Source organism: Phalacrocorax carbo, chromosome 5 (assembly GCF_963921805.1).
Source record: "Phalacrocorax carbo chromosome 5, bPhaCar2.1, whole genome shotgun sequence".
In the NCBI taxonomy this organism is placed as follows: Eukaryota; Metazoa; Chordata; class Aves; order Suliformes; family Phalacrocoracidae; genus Phalacrocorax; species Phalacrocorax carbo.
The window spans coordinates 43,457,975-43,474,870 of record NC_087517.1 but is presented as its reverse complement, the minus strand read 5'-3'; the positions used below and the strand labels follow the sequence as shown (position 1 = coordinate 43,474,870).

The window sequence follows — 16,896 nt, the reverse complement described above, 5'->3', positions numbered from 1 at the left end:
TACCTGTTGGCTCTTCGGGCCTGTAGATACCAAGCTGTTTTGGTAGAGACGAAGTCCAGAAAATCTTTTCTTTTTAGAAAGTTTTTGTCAGTTCTAGTTATTAAAAATGGATTTGTTCCATTTCTACTAAAAGCAGTGTTAAATGCCTGCAAGCCTGCCTGTAGATAAGTGCCTGAAGGAGTCAGTTGCTGCATTTGCTTGAACTCCTTTTGGTGTAGGGTGTGTGAAAGAGGAGTTGCCTGCAACATGATTCACTGAAATCTTTAGGTATCAAAGGGATGTGCATCCTGCAGAATTTCCTGTGAGTGGGCTTGTGCAGTGAAAAATGATAATTAGCTCCTGTAAGTGGTTGTGCCTGATACACAGTTGAAGGCTGCATGATAGGAGTGTAGGTCTGGATTTATGCAACCCATGCTGTGTGTTGTTAGGCCTCCTTTTCTCCATATCAGACCTGTTGGTTCCCTTACAGGACGAAATTTACACCCTCAAACTGTAGTGTTACTCTACCTCTTTTATTCTGCTTGTGCAGAGTGGGTCCCATGTTTGCTTCTTTTAAAAACAACTTGTGATGATAAGGTTGCTGGGGCCAAAATGGGAAAGTTCCTATTGGAACTGGTCTTTACTGAAGCTATAATTCAGTTATAGAGGGTTGTTCTTGAGGAGGCTGAAGGCATATCTAGTCCAGTGTCCTGCCTGATAGCAAGCAGTAGGAGATGCTTAGGACTGCTAAGAAACAAAACAGAGAAGCCAGGATGAGCATAGACTAATATATTATATTAGATGAGTGTATAATTCTTGCCATTATGGTGCCTTAGAACCTGAATGCTTTTGCTGGCCCAAATGCTCTACCTGTGCTTTGCAGGACACAAACATATGCAAAAGGTGCAGGTAAAGAAGGCCGGGCTGACAACTTAAATGGGCAGTGGGAAGCGTGGGGGTAACTTGCTGTATGTTCTCACTATGGAAAATATTTTGTGGATGTGATTTTCTGTGAATATGGGATTTGTAAATGATTCAGAATTTTTCCAGATAAAACTTGAGCATCCTTTAGAGAGGAGCAGAGCAGAGACCATAACAAGCTGCGTCATTTTGCAGCTCTTGGGGTGTTCACTCCTGTGCTGTGTTTTGGAGAGGAGGGGGATTTATTTGAACCAATAACTGGGAATGGGGGATAAAATTGCATGTTTGAGCACATGGTTTAGAAGCTTCAGAGATGTGGAGTTACAGGAATGTACAAAACCAACTGCATTATTACGTCCTGTTTCTGAAATGCAGTATACTCAGATGTAACTGTTCCGTAGCATCTTGCTGAGGAAGGAAGCACACGCAGGCACACTCTGGAAAGAAGTCTATAATCTGTTCTGATAGAGGTATGCTACAGGTTTTGTGTAGCGAAGACAAGACTGAAATCTCACCGGCATGTGAGGATCACCTGTATTCAGCTGAATCAGCTTTATAGCAACTGCATGACTTCCTGAATTGCCGCGAAAGAAGGATGTGCTGTTGACTCAGAAGAAAGTTTATAATGTGTGTCTAGGGACAAGGTCAGCAAAGTCGATGTCTCATTTTGCAAGTTACATGTTTGCCATATGCCCTTAAGAGTGTGAATCACCATGACAGCAGAAATGACTTAAAAGTACCATTGTTGGGAGGAAAAAAAAAAATAATTTTACAGACCCAAATTAGAAGATGGTGGCAGGGCACGAGTGATGTGGAGTTGCATTTTATTAGATAACACTACCACGACAGGGCAGAGCGGAGTTTGTGTTTGCATCATTACATTTGGCACTTGCTTACCTATCTGTTTCACCTGGGTGTAAACTTGTGTGTTCCCTGTGGCATGTTCATATAAACTTGCTCTATGCAGCTGCAAGTGCTATTATATGCAGATTTAATTTCTGAACTGGATTGCGAAATGGAATATTTTCTATATGGATTCAAACATCCCCCTGCAAATCAGTCTTACTTTTTCTTTGACAACTGTTCATTGGTCTCTGCCTTTGTCTGCTTCAAACATGCCTGCGTGTGTGGCATAGCTTAAATTTTTATGAACAAGAATGTAAACACCAAATCCTCACAAGACTTACAGAAGAACTCTGTAGCTCCAGTGTATCATCTGTTTGTTATGTAATCTGATATAATGGAAGTGAAATAGAAACCAGATGTCAAGGCAGAGCAATTACAATTTTTCATCTGTGAGTATTACAGTAAATGTACTTTGTATTCCTCCCCCCACTCCCTGCCCCAAATATAGAGTTTTATTTATTGGGGGGTTGGGAAAGTGCTGCAGGGGACTTCAGAGCTCTCAGCATGGTTATTGCTTAAAGACTTTGTTATTCTGTACTTGTGTTCTTTCATGTAATTAAGGTCTGTGTTCTATTCCAGATCTGGGGGCTAGTGTATTTCCAATTTAAAATGAGCTGGACAAAACTGCTTAGTCCTGGGAGACCACCTCTGCATGTCCGGCTCTGGGTTATACGGTCAAGGTGCAGGCTTGCACTAAATTTAGCATTCAAAGTGAAGCTGCTTTACTTACCATGCTTGATTAAGTTTTGTAAGAAAATCCTATCAAAACAGGTTTGGTGCAGACTCTGCTGTGGATTCTTTAGCTGAAGAAATCTCTGGGAGGAGAGCAGATGGGAGCTGTGGTTAGCTCGTTTTCTCAAATTTGCTGTGTGACTAGGAGGATAAAAGAGAAAATGGATAATCATTGATCCTTTCTGTTGGGGAAATGGATTCTTCCACTGCTAGTTTATCCAAGAGGTTTATCTCTGCTGTCTTCCATTAAATAAGGCAACCCCTTGGTTGAGAGAGAAATCGATAAACATCTATCTTCATCTTCATATGCATCTTCACAAGTCAAGGCATATATATGATCTCAGTGAGTTGTAGCTGATTTTAATTTTCTTCTTTCCTCTCTTGTTTTTTAACATCCTTTTTTTTTTTTTTTTGGTTGCTAATATTTATTTTTCCCCTTTTGTATTGCCCTGTCTGGTTAAGCTCAGAAGCCAGCAGTACCTTGGTGGTGGAGTTCATGTTTGGAGGCAGCCATGGGGGCTGGAGATGCAATTTTTCCGTGGGAGTGGGAGGATGCTAGGAGCCATGTCAGGCATCCCAGATGCATTCTGCGGGCTGGGTTTGGCACTGCTGATATACAGCTCCCTCGGCGTGCTGTTTCACTGATGGCTGTGAGTATGTTACAGACGCAACTTTCATGTTCCATTGAATAAAAATCTTTGTTCTGCACTGACAGGGTTTTACTGGGTAGCTGCTGCATAGTGTACCTTAGATGCTAAACAGGCCTTTATTTTCAGTCTCTCTGTGAGGAATAAGTAGTCAGAGTTCTTTCACGAAGCTGGTATCTTCATTTGTCTGTTAAGTATAGATAACTTCAAGAAACTCTTAAATCAGTTGTGTGTTCCAGCCAAAGAAAGTGCTGGCAGTGAACTAAAGATTCTTGCTCCTTTTGAACAGCAAGTTTCTTCCTTTAAAACCCAGCAAAGAATGAGCATGAGATCAATGTGAACACTTGCTGCCGGCCATTACAAATAGCGCTGAATCTGTACCACCTCTCCTTTCAAGGACAACCTGGAAAGAGGACTTGTGTTCGTTATATGTGGTCACTGCTCAGCTCTACCAACACCAAATAATGGCAGCAAGTTCCAGTGATGAGGGATGTAAGCTCATGTGTGAAGATAATGTTAATATTTATCACAAGCCACCCTTAGAAAACACAATAGGCGGATACTTCCATTCCTGGAAAACCAGTAGCAAGATGTGCTTCATCTCAGGGCATGAGGCTTTTGTAGCTAGTGCTCTGCAAGTTACTGGAGGGTAGGCAAGCAATCTTTTGAAAATGAGACCGCTACGATGTGAAGCGGTGATGAGCCTTGATAATGAGCACTGTACCTGGACTGCTAGAGAGGAGGACAGAGGAGACTTCGGGACTTGGTGTAGTTTTGCTTTGGTTCTGATTACCCTATAGAAATACACGCTCAAGCTTTATCCAATGTTGAGTCTGTACTGGACGACATGGCTGGTACAGAAGGTGGAAAACATTAAGGAAAGGAGGCTGGATGGGATGAAAATGCAAAAAATGAACCGTGTTCCTCAAATGGTCTTCAAGAAGAGGAAAGCAAAATCCTCTGAAAAAGTTCTGATGGGAACAGGGACTTGGCTATTAAAAGGTATTTGGTTGTTTCCTCCTGCAACTTGATTCTGAGCAGAGTGTTTAGATTCAACCTTGAAATACTGATTTGACGTGTGGGTTGTATTGTAACTTTGTGGCCTGCCTTTTTCTCTCCTGTCCTTTGGCTGGTTGTCTCCTGTTGCCTCCAGTAAGGATGAAGCTTCATGATAGAGTCCACTCCCCTAAACTGAACTATTGAAGACATTTTCTTTCCTCCCACATGAAGCATTTATAGAAAACTTTACAACTGCAGGGAAGCAGCAAGGCCTCTTGCACCTCCAAAGTCCTTGGGATGGCAGGGAAGCCAGAGCTGAAGGCAGCACCAGGCATTCCCAGTTGGAATTGCTTCATTTCTAAATGGAGACCGTGGAGCCCAGCCCTGAGTCCCCAGGGTCACCATGGAGAACATCCCCTCGGGTTACTTATCGTGGATCTTCGGCCAGCTTGCTTACAAAGGCACCCTTCTGAAGGCAATGATGCTCTTCTCTCTACGCTGGAGCTCTATAAGGCCAGAAGACTGGGAAGCTCTGCGGCTCAGTCCATGTAAACACTTCTCATGCCATGCTGACTTTCACGTTATTGAAACTGGACCCTGAGGTAATGAGGCTTAAAACCATGGAAGTGCGTAATGGGAATGTTGGCCAGAGCATGCTGGTAGACACTGACTTTTTTCAGTGTAAGTCAGTGGAGGATTAGTTTTAAGAAGGAAAACAAGTTAATCAAGTAGGTGGTGTGCTTGATTTCTCTGCTGTGGCACTGTTGTATTGGTTGTGACCAGCCTCAGTGACCTTAATTCTCAGCCAGGGGAATCTGATTGTGAGGTGTGTTTTCTGCAGGGGAAAAAAAATATTAGCAATAGTGAGTCACATGTTGCCAGGAGCTCTTACTATAAAAACAGCAGCTCTGCTGAAAGCGACCTTCAGCATGGCTGCAAGCGTGCGCGGTGTTATTTTTAACCTGTCTGGGTAAATTTCCAATACAAATGCTAGTGCCAATCTGATGTGTACACTTTCCCAAAGCCTTATCTTCTGCTTTCTAGTGCAGTGACACATCAGAGAGAACAGCTAGTTTTGGGGTTGGGTATAGCTTCACTTTTCTGTCTGCAGTACCAGAGAGAAATGAATACTTGAGCTCTGTTATACTAGTATGTAGACTTTTTAAGAGGGATTTTTTTAAAAAGATGAGTTCTAATGCTATTTTTTTTTTTTTAAAAGAAAAATATTTTAACTGGCGTTTAAAAATAGGTTAAGGCTGTACTTTGATAAGGTTGCTCTAGCACTGGTGTCAGCATGTGACATTTATCTATGTATGGATTTGTCGCCCTGTTGGCTAAGGCTGTATTTACACAAATGGGGATATTTCTGTCCACTGTGAAGGAAACAAGGAACGTTTCTGCTCAAGTTGTGTTCTTGCCCTTAGTATTCTTGAAGCCTAGCTTTCTCTCCTACTGCTTGATTTTTATATTGGGGTGGCAGCAGGGATTTTTTTATGTGTTGGAGGATAGAGTTTTAGGTATTTATGTTGCCATGAAGGTCCAGGCAGTGGGATTCTGGCTTGGAGGAGAAGCATGCTGGTAGAGCAGTATATTTCTCTGCCATTTATCATTTCACGTTTTTATTCAGAGTAGTTGCTGTAATTCACACTGACTTTTTTTTCAGCTTTAATTATTGCAAAGTTTAAAAATCTCTTTTTATAGGGAGGCTGAACATAAAGCTGTTGATTTGTCAAATGTCACTTGACAAATCACCAGCAGAGATAAAGTCATTATCCCACTCAATGCTTGTCAGGCCACACCTGGAGTACCGTGTACAGTTCTGGTCCCCGCTATACAAAAAGGATGTGGACAGGCTGGAAGGGGTCTGGAGAAGGGCCACCAAGATGATCAAAGGACTGGGAAGCCTGCCATACGAGGATAGGCTGGGAGAGCTGGGTTTGTTCAGCCTTGAGAAAAGGAGGTTTAGAGGGGATCTCATCACCACGTACCAGTACTTAAGGGGCAGCTACAAAGAAGATGGAGACTCCTTTTTTATAAGGAGTCCCATGGAGAGGACAAGGGGGAATGGACACAAGTTGCTCTTGGGGAGATTCTGACTGGACATGGGAGGGAAATTTTTTCACAGTGAGGACAGTCACCCATTGGAATAATCTCCCCAGGGAAGTGGTTGACTCGGCCACGTTGGACACCTTTAAGAGTTGTCTGGACAGGGTGCTGGGCCATCTTGTCTAGACTGTGCTTTTCCTAGAAAGGTTGGATGAGATGATCCCCGAGTTCCCTTCCAAACTGTCATTCTGTGAATGTTCAGCTGCTAGAGCTTCTGAGAGCCTCTTTCCACTCTCCTCAAAGCAACATTTCGGGTTTCCCCGGCCCCAAATCCCAGAGTTTGTAACAGTAGCAGAGATCAGTAAAGAGTTTTCTAAAGGCATTCTTATCTAAAATCTGATACCTGGAGCATGGGGTTTCCCAAAAGTAACTTTTTGGGAACATAATGTAGTTGAAATGAAAGGGCAGAGAAGCAGTACTTTAAAAGAAAAGTTGTTTGGTCAGTAGCAATGTGTATTGCCAGTGTAACTGTTGTATATGTCTACAGAACTTAGCTCTTGCGTTCCCATGCTGCTATGTAAGGGAGCTATACGAAGCAGGAAGGTATGATGTCATTCCCTGACGATTCGTTTTTGTGGCAGAAAGAGTCGCCTGCAGTGGAAAGGCTCCGACTCACAAGTGGAGGTTACTGATGGTGAGACGAGAGGGGTTAGTGTTCTGGCTGCATGCCCCAGCTTTGCTGTGAGTGCAGCTGAGAAGAGTCCACGGAGGATCCTGAGCAGTTGCGGCTCAGCCTGACCTTCTACTGCAAATTAAAATTAACTGCTGGCTTACATTTTTCAGACGTTGGGCTCTAAACTGCTGTGGCATGGGGAAGCATTCTGCAGGGAAAAGATCCCTCTGTGGAATGAGGAGCTGTGGTTCATTGGGGATGATACCGGTTTGGATGTCTTTGTCCTTGAGGTAAAGCCCCAATAAATTTACAGTACCATCACAGTCATCTGGAAAACAAAGTGCTGCTGCAATAGGTCGGTCCTCTTCATGTGTAGAAGTTCAGCTCTAATGAAAACCAGATCCTAGAGTACTGCTGCAGCAGGTCAGGCAGCACTTAGGACTAAATGGACAATGCCGTCTTAATGCAACCGTTGTTTATGTTTCAATTTTCTGTTTCTTAACCTTTCTTTGATTAGAAAGGCAGTTTGTTGGTACTGCAATCCCTTCTGAAATAGTTGTGACTGAAGGGTGGGGAAAGAATAAAGAGATGGGTAGGCTCTTGAGCATGTGAACAGATGGAGGTAGATTACCATTTGGTTGTTTTAAATCTAAAAGGTTTTAAATCTAAACCTAAAATATTATAAATCTAAAACCTTCTAGCGTACTCGTCTTTCCTTCCGGGGAGCCTGAAGAGTCTCACTGATGAGCTCAATACACAGGGCTTTTATCAGAGTGGGTTCTTGATTTTTGTTTAGCATTTTTGCTTTTGTGATGGTTTTGTTTTGCAAATATACAAATCTTTCTAGGAAAAGCTGACTATTCCCCTCCCTTGCCACATCACTTTTGAAGTACTTGAGTAGATTTGAAACCTAAAACCTTTTGAAAGATTGAACCTTTTCTATGGGAATTCTGATTTTGCTGTTTGAAACATGAGTGCAATTCTGGTCCTGCTTTTGTTTTCACTAACTGGGTTGGGGTTTTTACATGTATTTGTGTGCAAGCAGGAGCAGCTCATGGAGAAGGTGTTGAGGCTGTGAAGGTATTGCTTCTTACAAATCAAACTGACTGGACTCAAAGCCTTTAAATGGTTTACCTGATCAACAAAACACTGAAGCCGCAACACATCATACTAAATTCCCTAAATACAGCCTGAAGGATGCTTAAAATCTTATGCATCTAGGAAAGAACCTACCCCATAGTGCTCACTTAAATATGTGGTAGGGCTGAGAGAGAGGCTGCTGCATTGCAAAGATGTGATTTCTTAACCATGCCAAGTATAGAGCAACCAAACCATCAGCATGTAACTCATGCTGGCTGGATTCATGTACTGGAGGAGCATAGGATCTATTGGGACTGTGTTGGTCAGCAAACTCATGGGAGTTTGTCTGCACAAAAACTCCATACCCACCCACTCCCAACTACCAAATCATGTTTTCAAGAACATCTTAAATTATTGGCATCTAACAAGTTGGAGAAAGTCCACCTTGGAGTTTGTATGTCTTTGAACCTTGTACCAGTCTTGGACTTAAGTTAACTTTTATGGAAAAGTTTAAGCTACTTCTAGAGACACTGAAGCTTCTAGTATTCTAATACCTGATTAAACAAACCAGCTAATGCCGAAGAATTGAGTTGCAGTATTAAAAAACAAGTTCTGCTCTCATGCTCAGAATAGCCCATTACCATACACCTGAAACATTTACCTGGAGAGCCATTAGATGTCTAACTAGCTTTATCTGTCTTGCAGAGCTGCTGCTTTAGTGGTCTTTAACAACTTCCTAGACCAGAGCTAGGTCAGTTCTCCAAAGAATGCAGCTTGGGCTGATGCAGTGGCACCCACTGAGGGATGAGGAGCTTGCAGGCACGTCCTGGAGGCTGTGCTGACCTAATATGGTGTCCTCACATCCTGAGCTTGGTCTCTGCTCAGTCTCTGCCTTTGTGGAGGGAGCTCATGGTTGGCCCCACTTGCTCCTTCTCTGTAAGCTCTGCTACCTCCCTACAGTCAGAAGTGCAGGGTCAGAGCATAGTTGCATTTATGACTTCAGTGGTTACTGCAGGAGTCGTGTATCCTTTGGCAGGTGGAGGAAAAAGCCATCCCGGTTCCAGCAGACAATCCTCCTTAAAGGAGTGTGCAATAAATTTTCCTGTACAGGTCTTGATCTTAATGTCATAGCTAGTGTACGTGTCCTGGCAAGTCTGTAGGCGAGAGCTGTTGCCAACTGAATGCAATTTTGGGCCCCACAGGGCTGTTGTCTTGCTGAAATGAGTATAGAAAATAGAAAGGAAAGATCAATACCTTCCTTGTTTCCGGTCCACAAGAAAAGCTAAGGGTAAAAAATGCTGTTAGTGTGGAAACTGGGAATAGGAGGGTTAGCTGAACCTTGAAAGAAATGGAGCTTAGTGTCCAGGTTTTTGGTATTGTAACTGTATTAGACAGCAGCTCGTAGGTTGGGCTCACATCTAGGCCCACCCTGAGAAGTGCAAGGCTTGTGGTTTAGGCTCCAAAAAGTCCATCACCAATTCCACTCTTTGGTATAAGGATGTTTTGTTATATGGAGGGTTTGCTTTCAGATCTTACAGCTGGGCAGGATGGAGGCACAACTCAGAAGAATTTCCTACATTTCTGGAGGTCACATGGGTTTGGTCTCAACTGCATGTGCTGTGGTGCAGCCTCTCCTCATGCTTCAGGCTTTTAATTCGGGAGCTGTCCTCTTACATCCATCCCACCATCAGGTCTGTATCTGCTCATCCTGTAAAACACCACCACCACTTCCCCAATGTCTGTCTGGTATAATCCTAATCCCCAAGGGAAGGTGTAGGAGCAGGCTGTCCCCAAGTGCCGCAAGGCAAACCGGTGGGGAAGACAATGGGCCTGGCTGACACTGAGCTTCTGCTGACACTCAGGAAAAAAAGGAGAGTCTACTGCTTTTGGAAGAAGGAGCAGGTAAGACAAGAAGAGTACAGAGACCTCGTTAGGTCTTCCATATTAATTAACATATATTAACAACAAAATATATTAATATCGTCCCAGGCCACTAGCGATAGAATGAGAGGAAACGGCTTCAAGCTGCATCAGGGGAGATTTAGACTGGATATTAGGAAAATTTTCTTTATTGAGAGAGTGGTCGTGCATTGGAACAGGCTGCCCAGAGGGGTGGTGGGGTCACCATCCCTGGAGGTGTTCAAAAGATGTGGTTTAGGAGATGTGGTAATGTTGAGTTTATGGTTGGACTCGATGATCCTAGAGGTCTTTTCTAACCTTAATGATTCTATGATTCTAAGTCTGGAAAAGAGAGTCCCAGCACCACCTTGTGTTTCAGAGTTTCTCAGGGCTTGGAGTTGTCCAGCCGTGGCAGGTGAGCTGGCTGTGGAGCACAGGTGTTGGTGAAAACAGAGAGAAACCCCCTCTGTCTTATTACAGCTTCCCCAAACCTTGCCCTTTCTATCTGGAAGAGTTAATTCAGTAGTGTCTTGGTATTTGCTGGGTTTTTTGGCATTGCCTTGCTGTAGGGTGATGCCCTACAGAGGTGTAAGGTGAAGGGTTCAACACACCTCCTGCTATGAGTCCATGCAGGGTGAACTGTCAAAATGGTACTGTCATCTAGAGTGAAATTTTCCCTTCCCAAACCACCAAAGACACATACCATGTTTTGCACACAAGAACATAAAATCTCCAGGGAAAACGGGCAAGAAATTGCAATTTGAGGGGATGTGTTTGATCCGATACAGGCAACTGTTTTTTTGTTCTTTTTCTTTATCTATCACTATCTGGTTTTGTCCTATAAGATCTAAACTTCTGCAGAATAAAAGGGGACTTAAACTTACATTAAAAAGTGATAAAGGAATTGTTAAAAACTCAAGGAAATGCATCGAATTTTACTTCTTTAAAGTAGTATTGAATCATCTCCTTATAATAGTGAGGACGTATGTTTGTTATCTGCTTTTGCATGGCTTGGCCTTCAAGGGAAAATTGTAGCTGGACTAAGAACAAAAGCTGAGTGGGTACTGCTTTGTGGATTGCTATTGAAGGGAGCTGTTAAACAGCTGATCCAAGTGAGGCAATTTTTTAAAGCGGGTGTCTCTGGTGGATGGTACCTAAGGACTGTCAGGTTCTTCCTACCTGGGCTTTAAGGAGAGCATTAATTTTCGCTGCAGCCAATCTCCAACTCTGGCTGTCAGTCTCTTGCCCTCTTCTGGACAGCCTCAGGAGAAAGCACATGTTCACGGGCAGCAGCTAAAAGCTCCCATGGACAGTATGTGTAATTGAAAGGTGATGACGTTATTCAGACTTGCATATGTGTCCTTTGCTTAAGTGTTTGTGAGCTGCACTACAGAAACACAGATATCCATGGTGGTGAACCTCAAAGATGCTTGTTGTTATGGGGATGCACTTGGCATCTTTACCATAATTTTTAATTTGTCCTTGACACTGAAACAATAATAAAGCCAAACCACTAGAAGCCCTCTTGATTAAAGGCTGATACAAATCAACTTGCAGACTTTGTCAATTTATCATACTGTTACAGTGCTGTGGCAGTCTCTTTTCAAATGAAACATGGATTTAAATCCGTAAGCCTTTTCAGCCCTACAGGGGAGGGGGTAGCTGATGTCTGTTCTCTTCAGGAAGGCATGGAATTTGTTGCTGTGTTCTGAAGCTGTGAAATTAACTGTTTCACTACTATGTGATGGGCGCTGAATCACAGATTTAGCAGATTAACTGCACTGACTTTTGCATAGCTTTTACCTGGCCCTTATCCTTTGGCAGGAGGGAAAGGAATACTAACTGGTGTCCTGTAAACGGAGCCTGCTGGTAGAGAAGTAAATCTTGGTGCTAGTTTCGAACAGTGGAGAATGTGCTTGTGGAATATTTCGTAATGGATGAAACCTGCTGAGTAAAATGCCATTACCTTCACTGCTAACCCTGAAATGTTTGGGGTTTTTTTCTAAATAGCAATTCTTTAACCTGCATTCACCTGCAGGCATGCTGCCTGCTAAAAATGATGTTTTCTCTGTGCTGAAGCACGGCACAGAGTCAAGCTGAACGTTTCACATCTCACCCTGAGGCAGCTGCTGGTTTCTAAAGCTTCACGATCTTCCCCTACAAAGACAAGGGAGCTCAGAGGGACTGCTTTCATCCCCTCAACACCTTCCCCCCGAAATCTAGCTTTTCTAGTGTCTTGCCTGATAAGCGTCTGCACAAAGCCTGTAACTTAAATCAATAGTACACCATTTTGGGGGCATTGGGCAGATTAGCATGGCGGGAAATTTTTATCTTGCTGAAGAAGGGATTGGGAGTGCCTATTCTGGATGGCTATTAAGGATACAGGGCTTCCCGTACCGCACATCTTTCACTTGAGGATCTTTTGTCCCCTGTGGTGAGTTACTCAGCACGGCTTGGGACAGACTTGCACAAGGTGGGGATGTAGTCTGTGCTTTGAATATCCATGGCACACCTGGAACATGATGATTTTTGGACTGGGTTATATGTTGAGGGAGTATATTGGAGAGATGTCATAAGGAGGGAGTAGCTAGGGATATCCTCTTGTGAATTTTAGAACGTGAGGTAGTACAGTCTCAGACCCGCACTGGTTTAGGCTTTTGTACTGTTTTGCATCTCATGTTTTTTTCCTTAGAGATTATATATTATAATGTATTGCCCGTGTGCACAATCCTTGCATTTATAAACTTCTTACTCTGCGCATTCATGGGGTGCAGATGTTCATAAAACAGACATTCATGTCTTGAAAACTCCACTCGCCTGTGGTGAATGGGAAGCTTTCCCAGGTAAGCTAGAGAACCACTGTAGTTGGTTCCTGAATAAATGAACCTTTCATCATTTACGGGAGGAGGGGGGGAAACACCACCTTGCTCTGATGGATGCAGAGAGTGCCTTCCAAACACGACCACAGCGCGGGCAAATGCAGTGCTGCCTTCTCTGCTGCTGAGCCTGGGCTTCAGCAGTTGGGAGCTCCCTGCAACAGCTCTTCGGAGAAGGTGCCAGGAAAAGGATGTGGAATATAACAAGTTGGTACCTGTGCAAGCTGTTTGGCAGATGTAAAGGTCTATCTGAATTGAAGCAGTATCAGTGGTAGTGGGGTTTTCATGATAGATGGGAATTACTACTGCTGTTAAATATGCTTATAGATACAAAAATACATGTTGAACATATATATATGCACATATATACAAATGCATATTTGCATCTCCTGTGCAGAAACAGGCATCTTGTCTCCATACCGCCTTTGCCCAGAGGGAGACAGCAGCCGGCAGTAACATGTGCAGGGACATCACTGGTTAAACAGAACAGCTCCTTTACACACCAATATTTTGCATACAATCAGCTGGGGTTGATGGGCTTGCTCCTTTTAAACAGGAAGAAAAGCTTCCTGGGCACTTACCATTCAGATACGGGTTGTGAAGAGGGGAATGACTTCTCACCTGCTGAGGCTGCAGCAAAACCTTTGTGGAGTCTGCATTAGCTTGGAGGTGAAACAGTTTATGACTCTTTGGGAAGGTGGTTTTCAGGCTCAGAGGGTGTAATAATGGATATTTAGGTGTTTCTGTTCAAGTAGGCCTGCTGTTTTAGTGCTGGCCGGTCAGCTGAGCTCCTGTGGGTTTTAAAGCAAATGCTCAGATGAGAACCTTGTGGACACCAAAAGACATCATCAGGAGAGTGAATGTATATTCCTGACTAATGCAATGTCCTTAGTGTAGTTATTGTTTTTAAAATTGATGAAAAATAGCCTCCAGTTTTTATGAGGGATTTTATGAATGTTTAAGCGACCACTCGGTCCCTGTAAAATGGTGTTCTTCACTTGCCTGTTCAAAGGCCCAGTGGTATAAATCTGACGTTACTGACGGTGGGTTTGGGTGTTAGACCTCTGACCCGTCATCTTCCCCATGGAGCACGGCCTTGCAATTCAGCTGTGCTTTCTACATTGTATCTTGGAATAAGCTTCTCTTGGAAGGCGTTTACATTTGAACCGATTGCAAGAGAGCCTCCAAAATTTTTTCTTCTGCTAAGGTAATGTTGTACACTGCTGCCTCAACTTGAAAAGGTGAGTTTTCTCTAGCAACACCCAGTACTAAGCTTTTCATTTGGTTGTTTGCTACTGTTTTTGTATGCATCCCTTAAGCTCTATGCAATACATGTCTCAGGCAGCAGTGCTGTTGCAGGGTAGAGCCAGGATTTGGTTTAACTCTTTGGGATGGATTTCCAGTCTCAAGATGCAGCAAAGAAAGGAGGTTCAGTTGTCTCCCTGCAATGTCATTCTGGAGCAGTTGAAGTCTGTAGACTTCTCACCCCTTCCCTCTGAGAAGCTCTGTAAAGCGCCCATGGACTTGGTGCCAGGGGCAGGCGTGATGTGCCTGCTTGTCGCAGAATGAATGGAATACTCGCAGTTAAGGACCGTGAAGCCAGTCCGTCAAGGCAGAGAAAAGAGTTGCTGAAACAGAGCTGAACACTGGTGTGTGGCGGTCTGTATTTATTGCAGTCAGCTCTGCAATAGGTGTCTTCTGAACTTCCCTTTTGTAGTTTTGAAACGCAGAGTTGAATTATCTGAGCTGAACCTGGAGGGGACTTGTGAGGAGAGGGAGTGTTCCTAAGTGTATCATCCTGCGTACTCAGCTTCGGTTGCAACAGAGCTATAGAACGAACATATTGCTCAACAGGCAGGCAGCTCTTTAGGTAAGCACTGATTTTGCAATGTACAGCTTGGAAAACTGAACTGGGTAAATCACTGATGGGAAAACAAAGGTTTGGATTTGGGTGTTTTTCCTCTTTTCTAGTGGCTTCTGTCTGTGGATGAAAGCGAGTTTCAGGGCCTCAGGCTCTGAATGTATGCTAACCGGGTTCCAACCTTGGTTCTCTTCAAGTTGTAATTTAATTCTAAAATGGAAAAATTATAAGGAGTCTTTGTGCAGGGGACAATCCTCATACCATAGAGTTAAACATCAGCTTTTGGGTCCTGCTCCAATGAAGCTCTGAAAATCTGATTAACCTAAAAGTGATGAGGTGTGCCATGGCTGATGCCAGATAAAAGAAAGGTCTCACATGTGTGAGTACTGTGTCCAGTTTTGGGCCCCCCGCTTTAAGGAGGATGTGGAACTGCTTGAGGAAGTCCAGCAGAGAGCTACAAAGATGATCAGGGGACTGGAGCATCTCTCTTATGAGGAAAGGCTGAGAGACGTGGGTTTGTTCAGCCTGGAGAAGAGAAGACTGAGGGGGGATTTCATACGTACCTATAAATATCTAAAGGGTGGGTGTCAGGATGATGGGACTAGGCTCTTTTCATTAGTGCCCAATGACAGGACAAGGGGCAATGGGCACAAGTTGGAACACAGAAAGTTTCACCTCAATATGAGAAAAAACTTCTTCCTGTGAGGGTGCCAGAGCAGTGGCACAGGCTGCCCAGGGAGGTTGTGGAGTCTCTTTCTCTGGAGGCATTCAAAACCTGCCTGGATGCTTTCCTGTGGCCTCTGCTCTGGGTGTGCCTGCTCAAGCAGGGGGCTTGGACAAGATGATCTCGAGAGGTCCCTTCCAACCCCTGCCATTCTGTGATTCTGCATGGTGAACAACTCAGTTGTTTCTTCTCTATCTGTTTAGAGCAGCTTCCCAGCCTTCGTTTGCTCTGATGTCATTGCTGAAGAGAGTGGTGTAAAGAAATAAGTAAGTGCAAGAAGGCTTTTTTTTTTTTTCCTCCCCCAAAGGGTTGGGGAGGAAAGGAGGGGTTGTCTGCATTTCATTTTGTTTGTTTTGTTAATTGCAAAGGCAGATGTAGCTCAGGTCTGTGCATATGCATTTTGGCACTAAATGTGAGCTGTTGCTGTAGCGAGTTGTGTTTATTGCGTACCTTTGACCACCTCACCCGCTGATCTCTGCCCAGTTGCCAGCTATTTTTGGTGCTCTGAGTCTGAGCAGTAGCAGTCCCCAGAACAAGGCTGTCTCACATGCGGTAGTTTGTCTTCTCACTGCCGGTGTGGATTTTTCATCACCTTTAAAAGTGAAACGCTTCTCTCAGCCTTCAGGGGTTGGTCCTGCTGAAGACTGTTCATGGCCGGCTGGTTCGCAACCCAGCAGAGCGATACGTTACAGTCCTGCAGCACTGAGGAGAGAGAGGTGGTCAGCTTCAGACATGCTATGTTTGCTTCCAGGGCTCAATATAGCTCTGTCTTCTATGCAGAGGTGCAGAAAGGTAAGGATAAATTTACAGAAAATAATGACCTATTGAAGTAGAAGTACTAGCTGTAAAAGAAATTGGACTGTCTTTTCCAAAAACGGAAGCTGGATACCAAGTCTGCCTTCAAAATATTCAAAAACACTAGTGCAGATACGCTTAAACAAGGATTTATAGCAAGTGAAACTGAGAAAATTGGCTTTATTTTTTTTTCAACTGCAGAAGAATAGCGTGGAAAGAGATTACCGCTCTTTTCTGTGTCTGCATACAGCTGCACGCAAAGGCTTTGCAGCTGTATTTTTCTGAACATCTTTACAAAACTCACCTAGAGTTCCCAGTTGAAGACCTTGCAGCTGCTAACAGTTCTGCTGTCTGATAGCAGCTGCTGTATTGACAAGTGCATTTTTACCATGGGAGATGCTGGTGGAGTGAAAATGAGCAAGAAACAACTGTTTATATAATCCGCGCCAACAAGCCATTTGCTTGTCTGCAGCAGCATGCACCTTGAACCGCGCTGGCTATAAATAGCTGCAACGCCGAGCAGCCCTGTCTTCTGAGAATTGCCAACTTGAGCGCCTTTGTGTTCTGGTGCAAGTAGGGATGTGGTGAACTGCTCTTTTAAGTGAGAGTAGTTCCGCAGTGGTGAAAGCAGGTGTCATGGGAGTCTCTCTGTTCCTCTTCGTGATTTTGGAGGTTTGAAAAGTGCCTCTTCCTTACCTGGAACTCTGCTATACAGAATTTCATGCGTATGATAACACTTCCTCCTTATTTCTTACCCT

At 43.8% G+C, this 16,896-nt stretch overlaps 1 protein-coding gene across 7 annotated transcripts in view; it reads left to right on the top strand.

The window, feature by feature from the left end:
- Positions 1 to 16,896, top strand: part of HDAC4 (histone deacetylase 4) — a 266,018-nt gene that overhangs the window by 49,746 nt on the left and 199,376 nt on the right. For 3 of the 7 annotated variants that reach the window (XM_064452200.1, XM_064452201.1, XM_064452199.1), the window contains exon 1: positions 15,858 to 16,135. The exons of 2 other annotated variants lie outside the window; for them this stretch is intronic. In XM_064452200.1, coding sequence (XP_064308270.1) covers positions 15,994 to 16,135 — 142 coding nt within the window. In that variant the 5' untranslated portion in view covers positions 15,858 to 15,993. Of the gene's footprint in view, positions 1 to 5,301; positions 5,334 to 15,856; positions 16,136 to 16,896 lie in introns of those variants that run through there. 2 more of the 7 variants (XM_064452205.1, XM_064452204.1) reach the window with 2 other exon arrangements.